General features: G+C 45.5%; 1 protein-coding gene across 2 annotated transcripts in view; it reads left to right on the top strand.

The window, feature by feature from the left end:
• The window catches only part of LOC146783261 (uncharacterized), a 633,740-nt gene that overhangs the window by 18,941 nt on the left and 602,708 nt on the right, over positions 1 to 12,091 (top strand). For both annotated transcript variants that reach the window (XM_085633763.1, XM_085633764.1), the window contains exon 2: positions 13 to 806. In XM_085633763.1, coding sequence (XP_085489889.1) covers positions 69 to 806 — 738 coding nt within the window. In that variant the 5' untranslated portion in view covers positions 13 to 68. The remainder of the gene's footprint in view (positions 1 to 12; positions 807 to 12,091) is intronic.

Here is a 12,091-nt window from a genome sequence, read left to right on the forward strand (position 1 = left end):
TGTTTCTTTTAGGTGTCTCTGTCCAATAAAGACAAGGAAAAGAGACGTAAGAAACAACTAGGACGACCATGAGCTGCCCCATCAGCACCATGAATTACCAGCAGGTGCACCAGGCACTTGACAGACAGTTTCGATGCCTGGAAGAGAAGTACCGTCGCACAATGGAGGAGCATCTCAGGGCCATAGAAAAGAAGCATTGCCTGGAGATGAAGCAAGATCAGCTTTTGAAGGCATGCCACTCTCAGAATACGGGCACCCAGGACAGGTCCAAAGAAGACGAGGATTTAAAGTGCCAGGAGACACAGGAACAGGAGCAGATCCTGACTGACCAGTACCGAGAGTACAGGAAGAGCCAGTACCTGGCCATGGAGGAGGAGTACAAGTGGCTGAAGCAAAAGCAGGGCCAGGATCTAGAAGAGCAGTGCAAGCAAAATAGGGAGCTCGGAGACCAGGCCCTGAAAGAGAAGTACTGTCTGTACAAGCAGCTACGAGAGTGCTGCAGTGAGGAGCAGTTCAAACGGGACCTGGAGAAGCTGCACTGCATCAAAGATGGACTTTGCCAAGAGGGAAAAGTGGTCAAAAGCAGGTCCAGACCAGAGCAGCTCCAGTACACGGTAGAAACACAGGACCCGTGCTTGCTTTTTAAGACACAAACCCAGGACACCTCGTGCCAGCACGGCAAAGAACCGCATGCTCAGCCTTGTTGGTGCCAGCGGCAATCTGGAGACACAGAAACACACCCTCCTCAGCGTGCAGAGGGACATCTTGGGTACTATGCAGATGATGAAAGTTCCTGTGATTCTAGGGTAAGACTAGAAAAACTTAGTCCAGTCATGTTATGACAGCAAATGATGAAAGCTGTGTTGAAGTGGTAATTCCATATCAAATAGGTAATAACCAGGCCTAAACTCCATCTTGTTGCCAGTACAAGCAGATCTTTTATAGGGCAGAAAAGCTGCCGACCCCATACCTGCGGAAGTCATGAGAGGCACCCTACGAGCACCTTTACACTCTTCCATCCACACCTATAAGAAATTCTGCATTCACTCCCTGATATCCACTTTAAATTCTTTCTCGGGACATGATTAAGGCACCAGTTGTAGAAGGTACAATCTGAGGGTCACAGAGCCACAGGGCTCCTTCCACATCTCCGAGGTAACGTCAAAATGTTTGGGGAAGACAATAAAAATACGTTGCACCTGTTGCTCCAAAATCCTGCCCAAGACATTTAAAGAAAATCAAGACATCGTGCTTCCCGCAACTGTTAACAGCCACACCCACTTTGCCTTTCAGTATGGGTGCGTCACCTCTGTCACACTGGCATGTATTAATCACTCTTATATTATTCGCGATCGGTTTGCCACCTCCATATTTGTTAAAGAAATAGGTTTTGGGTTGCGAAAAAAGCCTTTGTCTGAATCCAAAGCAATGAGAAATTGTCCCCCTTAAAACAGTGTTCTTGAAACTGTGGACTTCCTATTTCGACAGATGCAGCACCACAAACTAGGATGTGAAGTGGCCTTGTTGTTTTGTTAATTATAGCCACGTTTAATTGTTTACTTAAATTGTACTTTTAAAATTATAGCCTATATACAGGGCCTTTGGAATTATCTGGTGAAGAGGATTATGCAGCAAGAAAAGGCAAATTATGTGGCGTAATGCGCCAAATTTTGTAATAGTAATACTGCATTATTTTCTAATTTTTACCCTTGTTAACTGCCTGGACATAAGTTGCACCTCATTAGTACCAGTTTAACACCCAACTATAGCAATAAGTAAGAGAAAGATGTCCTGTCGACATTTGCAAAGGGTCTTCCTCTGCACCGCAATATGTCTCTGTATTTTTAGTAATTTTTTTTTTTTTTTTTATAAATCTTTTTGTTAAAACAGTTGTCAGCATCCATCAGTGGTCACATAATCATAAAGTTGGGTACAAGCTTTAACCACGGCATACACATACTATGATTTAGAGACATAATGCAGTAGTAATGTTACCCCTAGCTCCCATCTATAGAATCCAGTTAGTTCTCGCAAGCGCCCCCTCTATATGTTCGAACCCCCCTCCCCCACCTTGAATCCCCTGTGGGCTTCCCATCGCTGCCAAACTTTCTCCCATTTCTTGGGGTATCCCCGACTTTCATAAATTGTCTTTTCTGCCGCACAACACCAATCCATGTCTTTTTCCACTGAAAAGCTTTTGGCGGCTGAGTTGCCCCCCCAAGCCCCTGCTATGTCCCTCTTAGCAACCATCGCCGCCACCTGCAGCCAGATTTTCTGGTATTTAGTCCAAGTTTTTAGTAACTTTTGAACTGTTGGAGCTAGAAACAAATATTTTTTTATCTTATTTTTAAAAACATTGAAGCCAGCTGCGTGTTTTTGGCTAAAGCCAGTGGAAAGGTTGTCGCGTGACCCCATCCCTACACCAGCAACACATACTCTACACAGCAGCACATGCAAGCTACACCACTATGTACTCCACAGCACCCTCAAGACCCACACCACTACCACCTGCACACTCCACGCACACCATACCTACACTATAAGCTTGTTTTAATTCGTATTTATAGAGTTCACAATCTGCCATTAGCATGGTATTGCAGTGCCCGTTCTGTAGTCTAAAGTATGACTTTCCTAATGTTTCCATCACAGACCACCCATCCACCTACATCATCATTCAGACCCTAAACTATGCATCAAAAATGATTCCCCTCACTGCATAGAGACAACTTAAATATATGAACTACAACTTAACACCCTACTTATCTTACACCCTGCATCACCGCCACAGTCTACATCTTACACCACATTCACACGATATAAAATATATCCCCCCTGCCTTAACAGCTGCATTAATATGTAAACCATACACCACAACTTGCGGCGTAAAGCCTACCTTCTCGATAACACCTTGCACCATCATTTACAGCCTCCACTATACATCACCACCTACATCATAAAGCACCTACAGGCTTCACCACCACCAAAATCTTATGGCACAACCAGCATCTTGTACGCCCTAGACCATACACATTACACATGCTCAATAGATCATCTATACCACTTTTAAACCACCTACAGCCTGAACTCTATACCACCTACAACTGTGCTACTGTTTCCTCCCAAGGAAACATTGCTTTGTCCTGTTCACACTCCACTTCTGGGCCTTCTCAGTTGTGATTACCCAGCTCTGGAACAAGTTACCGGACAGTATGCGTGGGGAAGCCACCTTACTCCCGTTCAGGAGGAAACTCAAGACTGTCTTGTTTACTGAGGCATTTGGATAAGTTCTCCCTAATCGTGCTGAGTCCAGCAGGAATAAGAGATTCCCGGGTTCTTGGTCTATGCTGCAAGTGCTTAGAGACCTTCGGTGATTTGGCGCTCTACAAATATAAATCAACATAACATAACTTCATTATTGTCCACTGGTGCGACCAGGAGCAAGAATCAGCTGTTCTCTACCCGCTTCCCCAAACACCTTTGGCTTCCTTTTATTTCATCCCAAGGACATCAGTTATAACCCTACTGCTCACCTAAACCAACAACTACCTCCAGCAATTCTCACCCTATAACTACACCACCACCTTACATTTGCACTGCTACTTACAACATTACCTACACCCTTCACACAACTTAATGCTTATTTTACCCTGCATCACTTGCATTCTATACCACTGTCTGCACCATAGGTCACATACTAGACAGTCACCTACATCCCATCTTATACCTACATCACCAACACATAAAACCTACCTGACTACACCATACATAGCCCTTTACTCACCTACAATGTGTCCCTACAGGAACATCACTTACACCACCGCCTACAATCTAAACCATCATCTGCACTATGCATGGGCTCCTTAAGTATACCTCCTTCCACACCATATCCCTCCGGCTATCCATACCAAGTGCAACCTACACTATCTATTCTTCATCAATTAGAATAAAATAGAATTTAACACTTTCAGTTAGAAGCAAATCTTTCATATACACATATGCAAATCAATAACACAATAAAAATAAAAAGCTCAAAGAGCTACTCTAAGAAACAGGAGAATGCAAAGTGTAAATTGCATGACTGTGCTTCATGACAAGATCCATGATGGCACATATCCACTAACTACAACCTACAGCCACAAGGCACCATACATTACACCACCTACATCACCCTCACCACACCCAACAACACCACCTTCCTCCCCCCTACCACCTAAGCTACTATCATACACATATGAAACCATCCATACCCAATAGTTAGGATTCTAGGCCAGTCATGGGCACAGCTGTAAGCAAGAAGTTTAATTTCTACTCTCTTTTAGTGGGACTCCATTCTAAGGTGGCTATCAAACATAAACTCAATTTCTGTATGCTAAGTATGAGGCGTGCTTATTTCTGTCACGAGGGTCCTTTTCTGCGTCTACCCTTTTCCTGTCAGTTGTTTCTTTTTTCGGTTCCATCTCCTGCCTGCGAGGTGATTACTGTCAGATGGCTTCTGTTCAGAAACCAGCCTGTTTCAGGTGGTTTGTATTCTTATTCGATCAGTATATAAACGCCTCTGATAAGTGTACTAATGTGTCTCAACACCTTTGTCTTACTCCCGCTGTTCCAGTTATCGCCTCTAGTCCAGCTTTGCTCCAATCGAGCCAGTTGTACCTAAGGTCCAGTCCTGCCAGCTCCAACACTGATTGAAAACTTCAGCCGTGCAATTACTGTCCTGCTGTTTGGAAACACCATCTTTGGGTGTTTTTGTGCTTTAGGGCTTTATCATCCTGGTGCTGTTAGGCACTAACTTCCATCTTCTTTGTAGCCCTTCTTAAACCAGGAACAGACAGTGTGGCTTCCAAAAGTGACACTGGAGTCCGAGAGGCAACAAGAGTAATACATGACACAATAACGGCAAAATTGCCAGACAAAGCAAAATGAAATGAGAGGTTAGTATTTAATAATTATGTATATTTCATGTTCCATGAACAACTGGGAATACAGCCAATGCGTTTCGCCCGTATTTGGGCTTCTTCAGGGCTGCAACATATCCAAATATGACTCACATTAATTTATTGTTCTTGCAACTAAAATCCACAATTAAAATCGGAATTCTATGTCAGGACCGGAGGCTCAGATTATGCTTTTATCTCTCTTCGCTTTATTTCTTAACAAATTTAATAGCAGCCCAAAGACAACATTTAAACAAAACATAAACTCCCATGAATCACAGGGAGATCCACAACATTGTGGTCCTTCTATAGTATCCATTAATGATCCATATAGTCCCTTCACACTGTCTTTACTTCCTCTTTCTTCGCTGCTTCGCAGCCAGTTAAGTGTGATTTTCTCTTTATCTATGTTTCAGGATTGTTTGATGATAGTAATTATTGGATGATAATTGTGTTGACACTAATTTATTGTACGGATTGTACGTTGCTTTGATGATAGTAATTGTTGGATGATAATTGTGTTGACACTAATTTATTGTACGGATTGTACGTTGCTTATTGGGCCTGTATTGGGGCCCTCGCGCGTTATCTTTTTCTTTCAGGTCCCCCGCGGCCAATGCAATTAGTACTGTGGTGCTTTATATGACCGCTAGGTGGACTGTCTCATCTTGTCTGTTCCCGCTGCATGCGTCTCTTCAAATCGGAGACCGCGCTGCAGGAGTCGCGCTGACGGAGTCGCGCTGACGGAGTCGCGCTGACGGAGCCTTGTCCCCCGCTGCCACAGCTATGCCCGGTGATCCGGCTCTGTATTCCTGCTTCTCCTTTCCCTAATTCAATGCCCCGGCAGAAGTCTGTATAGCAGGTAAAACCCACGGCAACGCCTGAAGGCGGTAAATTGCACATTTGAAAAAACAAGAGGGTGAACCTCATGAGGCGGTCACGGCTGAGCAGGGGAGCACGGTCAGTGTAATCTGAGGGCTTTTTTCTCCGTGCGCTGGGTTGTGCAAACCCTATTGTGGGCCTCCGGTCTACCCCTATTACAATCTGGTTTTCACCAGCTGCCACATAAGTTTTAAGCGTACTTGCGCTTCTATTCACCTCTTCTGGGAAGCCATTATTTGTCCTGCCTTTTCCTAATAAATTATGGAGTTGCAGGATTGTACCTTTGAAGAAGAGGAGTTCCAGGCATACATGCAGTGGGACGATGAGTTTTTTTACGCTGTTGATTCGTCTATTTACAGGGTGGTTAATGAGGTTATGGGACTTTTGGTGCAGCTCCTCTCAGACAGGATTGTCCCCAGGAGTGTGCTAAAATGGCAAAGGCCAGCATAGAACTCCCAGTGCTTTTCTGGTGAAAGGGAATCCCATGTCATCAGTGCCTTTGGCCGCTCCGGAACTCCCGGAGACGCCCGGTCCGGTTTCCCCTGAGGCCGACGTGGACTCCCCGGGGGATTCGGATGACGAGGAGGGGTCTTCACGGCCCTGGCGCCCTGTGGTCACTTCCCCCTCGGCCCAAGGAGAAGACTCTGGCATGCTGGACCCGGACCAGATTGTCCACCCGCGGTCCGCTGCTTGAACACCTGGGGACAAGGTGGCGAAGTTCGTCGTTGGTCTTCTCCGGAAACCCCTTGAGAAGGAGGCCCGGGGCTGCCTAAAAGCGGAATGCCCGAGACCCACCCTTGAGGACAAGGTTGCTTGTACCCCGGAGCTAGATTCGAAGATGGCCACTTTCTTGGCCAAGTTTATGAAGGATCCACGTAAGGGTATTGACAGATCTTAGCGTTCATGTCAAGATAAGCTTCTTGACGCCATTGGTCCCATGACAAAGATTTTGGACATGGCAGAAGAGGCTAAGGTTTCTGGTTCCCTTATAACATCCCAAGTGTTGTCCAATTGGGCTCAGCGGGCCATCATTTTCATGGGTAACACTAACTGTGCCCTGTCAACGGAGTGTCATCGTTCGTTACTGATCAAGCTGGACCCAAAGCTTGGAGATTTGGCCTCCTTGGAGGCGGGGGCAGTGGCACAGGGGGCCTTTTTGGGAATCCCTTTGTAAAGGAACTTGGAAAATTTGTTGCGACTTTTACCTCTTTGGATAAGGCGCAATCCAATATCAAGCAAGTTTTTAACCAACGGGTTTTCCACAGGGCAGGCCGAGGCAGGGGCCGCTCGTTCGGCCGAGTTTCCAAAATCTCCCAAAGGGGCAAGGCTCCGTTCGCGGTCAATATAACACCAGCGCCAACTACACCAACTTCTACCCCAACAGGGCCCAGCGGTTCAGAGGTCGCGGAGACTTCCAGAATAATGCAGGAGGTGGCAATTTAGCCGGTAAGTGTTGTACCTTCCACTCAAGTTCGCATTGGGGGTCGGTTGGCAGGTTTTCTGGGCGCATGGCTTTCTATCACCTCGGATGCATGGGTCTTGCAAACCGTACAAGGTTTCCATATAGACTTCTACGACCACCCTCGACAGGAGTACCATCCTCGGCCTATTTGCTTCACAGCTCGCAATGCGGACGAAGAGGTCTCTGCGCATCTGCACAAAGGAGCCATTTGTCAGTCGGTCCTGCATCGCAACGGTTTTTTGAGCAATATTTTTCTAGTGGACAAATCCAATGGCGGCCGTCGACCGGTTATCAACCTCCGGGAGTTCAACGGGTGGTTGGTATACCGCCACTTCAAGATGGAGGGGATCCATCTTCTCCGGGATGGCCTACTTCCTTCAGGCTGGATGGTGCGTTTGGATTTAAAGGACGCCTATCTGGTGGTCCTGATACACACCTCTCATCCATCGGCGTGTTCTACAGTTCTGTTGGAAGGACCAGATCTACGAGTTTACCTCCCTTCCGTTCAGGCTTTCCTCAGCACCAAGGTGCTTCACCAAGGTGCTCCACCCAGCAGTGGAGTTTCTCAGAGCACAAGGCATTCGCATGATAGTCTATTTAGATGATATTCTCTTAATGGCGCAGTGTCCCAAGATTTTGACGACTCAGCTCCAACCAGCGGTGAACCTTCTACAGGGATTGTGTTTCGCCATCAACGAGCCCAAGTTGGTCCTCATTCCTTCACAAAGAGTAACTTTTCACGGTTTCGTCGTGGACTTGGTCCAATCTTCCTTGAGCCTCCCGTCGCGGAAGATGGCCAAGGTCCGCCACGAGTTGTGACAGACCATGGCTAAATCTCGCACGTCATCATAGAATACTACGCCAGCAGGACCGGTTAGGGCGCCCGTTGCGGGGAATTCTCCACTGGCAGAGTCTGGTCATTAGACGAACAAGCCCTTCACATCAACTCCCTGGAGCTCCTGGCCGGGTCCTTTGCCTCCGTTGCTGAACCAAGGACAAGATTCAGTCGTGTGTCTTTCTCAAGATTGACAACATTTCGGCGGTTCGGTATGTCAACCACCTAGGGGGTCCCCGCTCCCGGACCCAGGCGAACCTGGCGAAAGATTTCTGGGACTTTTGTCTTGCGCACCACGTCTTGGTGACTGCAGAGTACCTTCCGGGGCAAGCCAACCAAGTTGCGGATTGGCACTTGAGACATTTCCACGCTTCCAGCCTGTGGAGCTGGGCACACGGGTCTTCCGGTGGCTGGTGGACCTGTGGGGGCTGTTTTCGGCCGACCTTTTTGTATCGCGCCTCGATCATCAAGTGCCGCGATTTTTCAGTTGGAGGCCAGATCCGTTGGCTGCATCCACCAATGTCTTTATCCAGGATTGGAGTCAGGAGAAAGGTTATGCCTTTCCCATGTTCTCAATGATCACAAGAGCGGCGGACCAGATCCGTCAACAGGAGGCGGAGGTGGTAATGGTGACTCCGTTTTGGAGATCACAAGTTTGGTTTCCGGTTCTACTAGAACTTTCTTGGGATTCTCCAATTCAAATCCCCCAGTTTCCTCATCTACTTCTGAATCCGGACCTGGTTCCCCACCACCTCACGGCTCAGGGTTCCCTGCAGCTGATGGCCTGGCGACTTTCAGGCAACTCTGGTCGCTCCCTGGCCTATCACAACTGGCTGAGCTCCTCTTGTCAAAGGCATGGGCAGACAGCACCACCAGGGACAGCATCGCCAAGCGTTATTGGTCGGCCTGGGCAAGATGGGTTCGTTGGTGTCTTCGGAGGGACCTGGATTCCTTGGTCGCAGAGGTCCAGATTTTTAATTTTTTGGGCTGATCTGGCGACAAATGGATTGGCGTATCGTTCAATCAATGCAATTAGATCGGCAATTTCCGGGGGCCATGCCCCGGTGGAAGGGGCACCGGTGGGTGAACACTCTTTCATTTGCAGGTTGTTGCGTGGCATTCGCCTCTCCTTGCCATCAAAGCCGCGTTATTCTGCGCTATGGGAAGCCAATTTGGTCCTGAATCTTTTTCTGTCCTGGCAGCCAAATAGGTACCTTTCAGTGAAAGAACTCTCAGCTAAGCTGGCTATGCTGCTGTGTTTGATCTCCTGCAGGAGGGTTTCTGATGTGAGAACCTTGGATCTCAGCAAGAGTGTTTTCCCCTGAAGAGGTGGTTTTCATGGTGGGGCGTTGCACCAAATCCCTCACTCGCACAATTTCATATCCGACTTTTCCGGACGTTCCAAAACTGTGTGTCGTGAGCTGCCTCAAGGCATATGAAGAACTGATTCAAGAATTTCATCCTCCGGGCGAACGCCAGTTGCTTATTGCCCTAAAAAAGCCCCACAAGGCTGTCTCTTCTCCCTCCATTGCCAGGTGGGCACGTGGGGTCATGCAGGAAGCGGGCATCGACACGAAACAGTTTGGGGCACATTCGGCAAGGGGAGCCATGACCTCAAAAGCTTTTTCCTTGGGGGCCCGTCTGGAGGACTTGATGCGAACGGCGGATTGGTCCTCAGATTCAACCTTCAAGAGATATTACTTCAAGCCGGTAATAGACATTGCTCAGTTAGTGGTAATTAAGCTTTAAACTAGCATAATCGGAGCCTCCGGTCCTGACATAGAATAGAAATTTGCCTAGCATCGTAACGGTAAGTTTCAATTCTATTAAGGACACGGAGGCGAGGATTATCCGCCAAAACATCTTAAGGGCGAACCCTCCCTGTATGGTGGTAGGTAACTCGTTCATGGGTTTGGTAATATTATTATTAACTGTTTAGGCTGCCATTTGTGGTGACTTTCAATTCTTCATTGCCAGAATGTTGACTTTTGTAAATTCAGCTGGGTTTTGGTTCGGCCCTCACGCTGTCTCTATTTGCCTAGGAAACAACGGTTCAAAACGGGACCTGTGAAGAGGCTCTTGGCGTTAACTCGCACGAAGAAAGAGGAGGCAAAGACAGTGTAAAGGGACTATATGGATCAATAATGGACACTTTAGAAGGAGTACAATGTTGTGGATCTCCCTGTGATTCATGAGAGTTGATGTTTTCTTTAAATTTTGTCTTTGGCCTGCTACTAAATTTGTTAAGAAATAAAGCAAAGAGAGATAAAAGCAAAATCCTCGCCTCTGTATCCTTAATAGAATTGAAACTTACCGGTTCGATGCTAGGCAAATTTCTATTAATAATATCTAGATACAGCAATCATGTATTGACTAGACAAAGATTTCAAAAAAGCAAACAAAAAAACAACAAAACAAAGGGTAGGCATATAATACATTATTCTGTCATTGTTCTTATTAAATACATAATCCTATTTAACATAAATCACATACTTTAAAAGCATGCGTGCACACATTTTTACAGATACGCAAGACCTCATCAACACAAAACAAACTAAAACAGCGTGCTAAAAAAAGTGACAATATAACAAGAGCAAAAAACTCACAACATCATATAAAAGATCTAAACTGATACCCACAAAGGGAGGTCCCCCATGGCAAAAGAAGTTGGCCTGTTGTCATAGCTAAACCATTCCATCCAGCAAACACTGGGAAACTAATATAACTTACCATCCAAGAAGACAGACTCCTCGGTCTCAAGGCTGTTCCTAGTGTGTTTGTCCTTTTAGAGACCATGAGGCAATGAATAAAGAAGATATGAACATAAGCATGTGACAGAACACGTTCTCTTTGGAGCAAATACAAAGACATGTCCAAGAAATAACCTGGAATATCTAGCAGTAACAGGGGTTAGACTAATAAAGTAGAGAATGTTTGAGCCATAATCTACTTTACAAAGTATATAATAGTCCAATGAAATGCCGGTATCATTCTTATTAAGAAAAGTGCTCAGCTGACTGGGTCAGATACAGTTCTAAAGCCTAAAAAAAAGAGAAAGTATCATACCTGTATGATAAAAGAAGTTTTCCACACACAGGAGATTTATGTTTGTAGACGCTGTGAGTCTTCCATGAAAAACTATGAACATGTGACATAAGAAAACAAAGAAATGTGACGAAAAATCAAGAATAACAAAAAATATATAAAAATCCATATATTGTTTTTTTAAAACACCCTAACGCTATACATGGACCATCCCAATTGAAGTGAAGTGGTTTGGAAAGAAAACACCATAGTTTCGGAAAGAAACATTTTAAAATCTCACCCACAAGGGGCATGTTTCATAGTAGTCTATAGGCTTGACAAACACTCGTAGTTTAAACAATGTATATAGAAAATATATATATCAGGCATGTGTGGTCCGAGCAGGACAATACCACGAGAGACCAAAAAGACAGGGTCTGAAATGAAAACATCATAATCAGACAAATATTTTGACCCCAAGACCTATCTCATACATAAAAAGATAATCGCTAGTACGCTACCTGTATACACATAAATAGTAGAGAGCTGTAATCAGCCTTCGTTATATTTGAACTGGAAAACTAACAGAAAACAGGAATTTTAAGAGAAATTAATTGGAAACGGCCGTGACTTAGTAACTAACACATAATTATAACCAAATGCGGAGACCTGAAAAGCCCATTATAAAGGAGTAAACAGACTCTCATAATAATGTCTGAGAGAAACAGCGCGTAATCGTGATAGTCGCTGAAAGAACACCCACTCTAGTGAACGACGTATATCAAGACAGTAAGCCAATGTCATGCCAATATCTTAATAGTAAAGTCCCCGTACTAGCTAGTGATAACCTCAGGAAGGCAACTTAAATAAAAAAAGTCTCCAAGACTCTTATCGAATAGTAAAACATCGCACCATTAAGGCAAGCCATAATGGTGCGCAACTCGTAAAATAAAC

The sequence above is a fragment of the Triturus cristatus genome, chromosome 11 (assembly GCF_964204655.1).
Source record: "Triturus cristatus chromosome 11, aTriCri1.1, whole genome shotgun sequence".
NCBI lineage: Eukaryota > Metazoa > Chordata > Amphibia > Caudata > Salamandridae > Triturus > Triturus cristatus.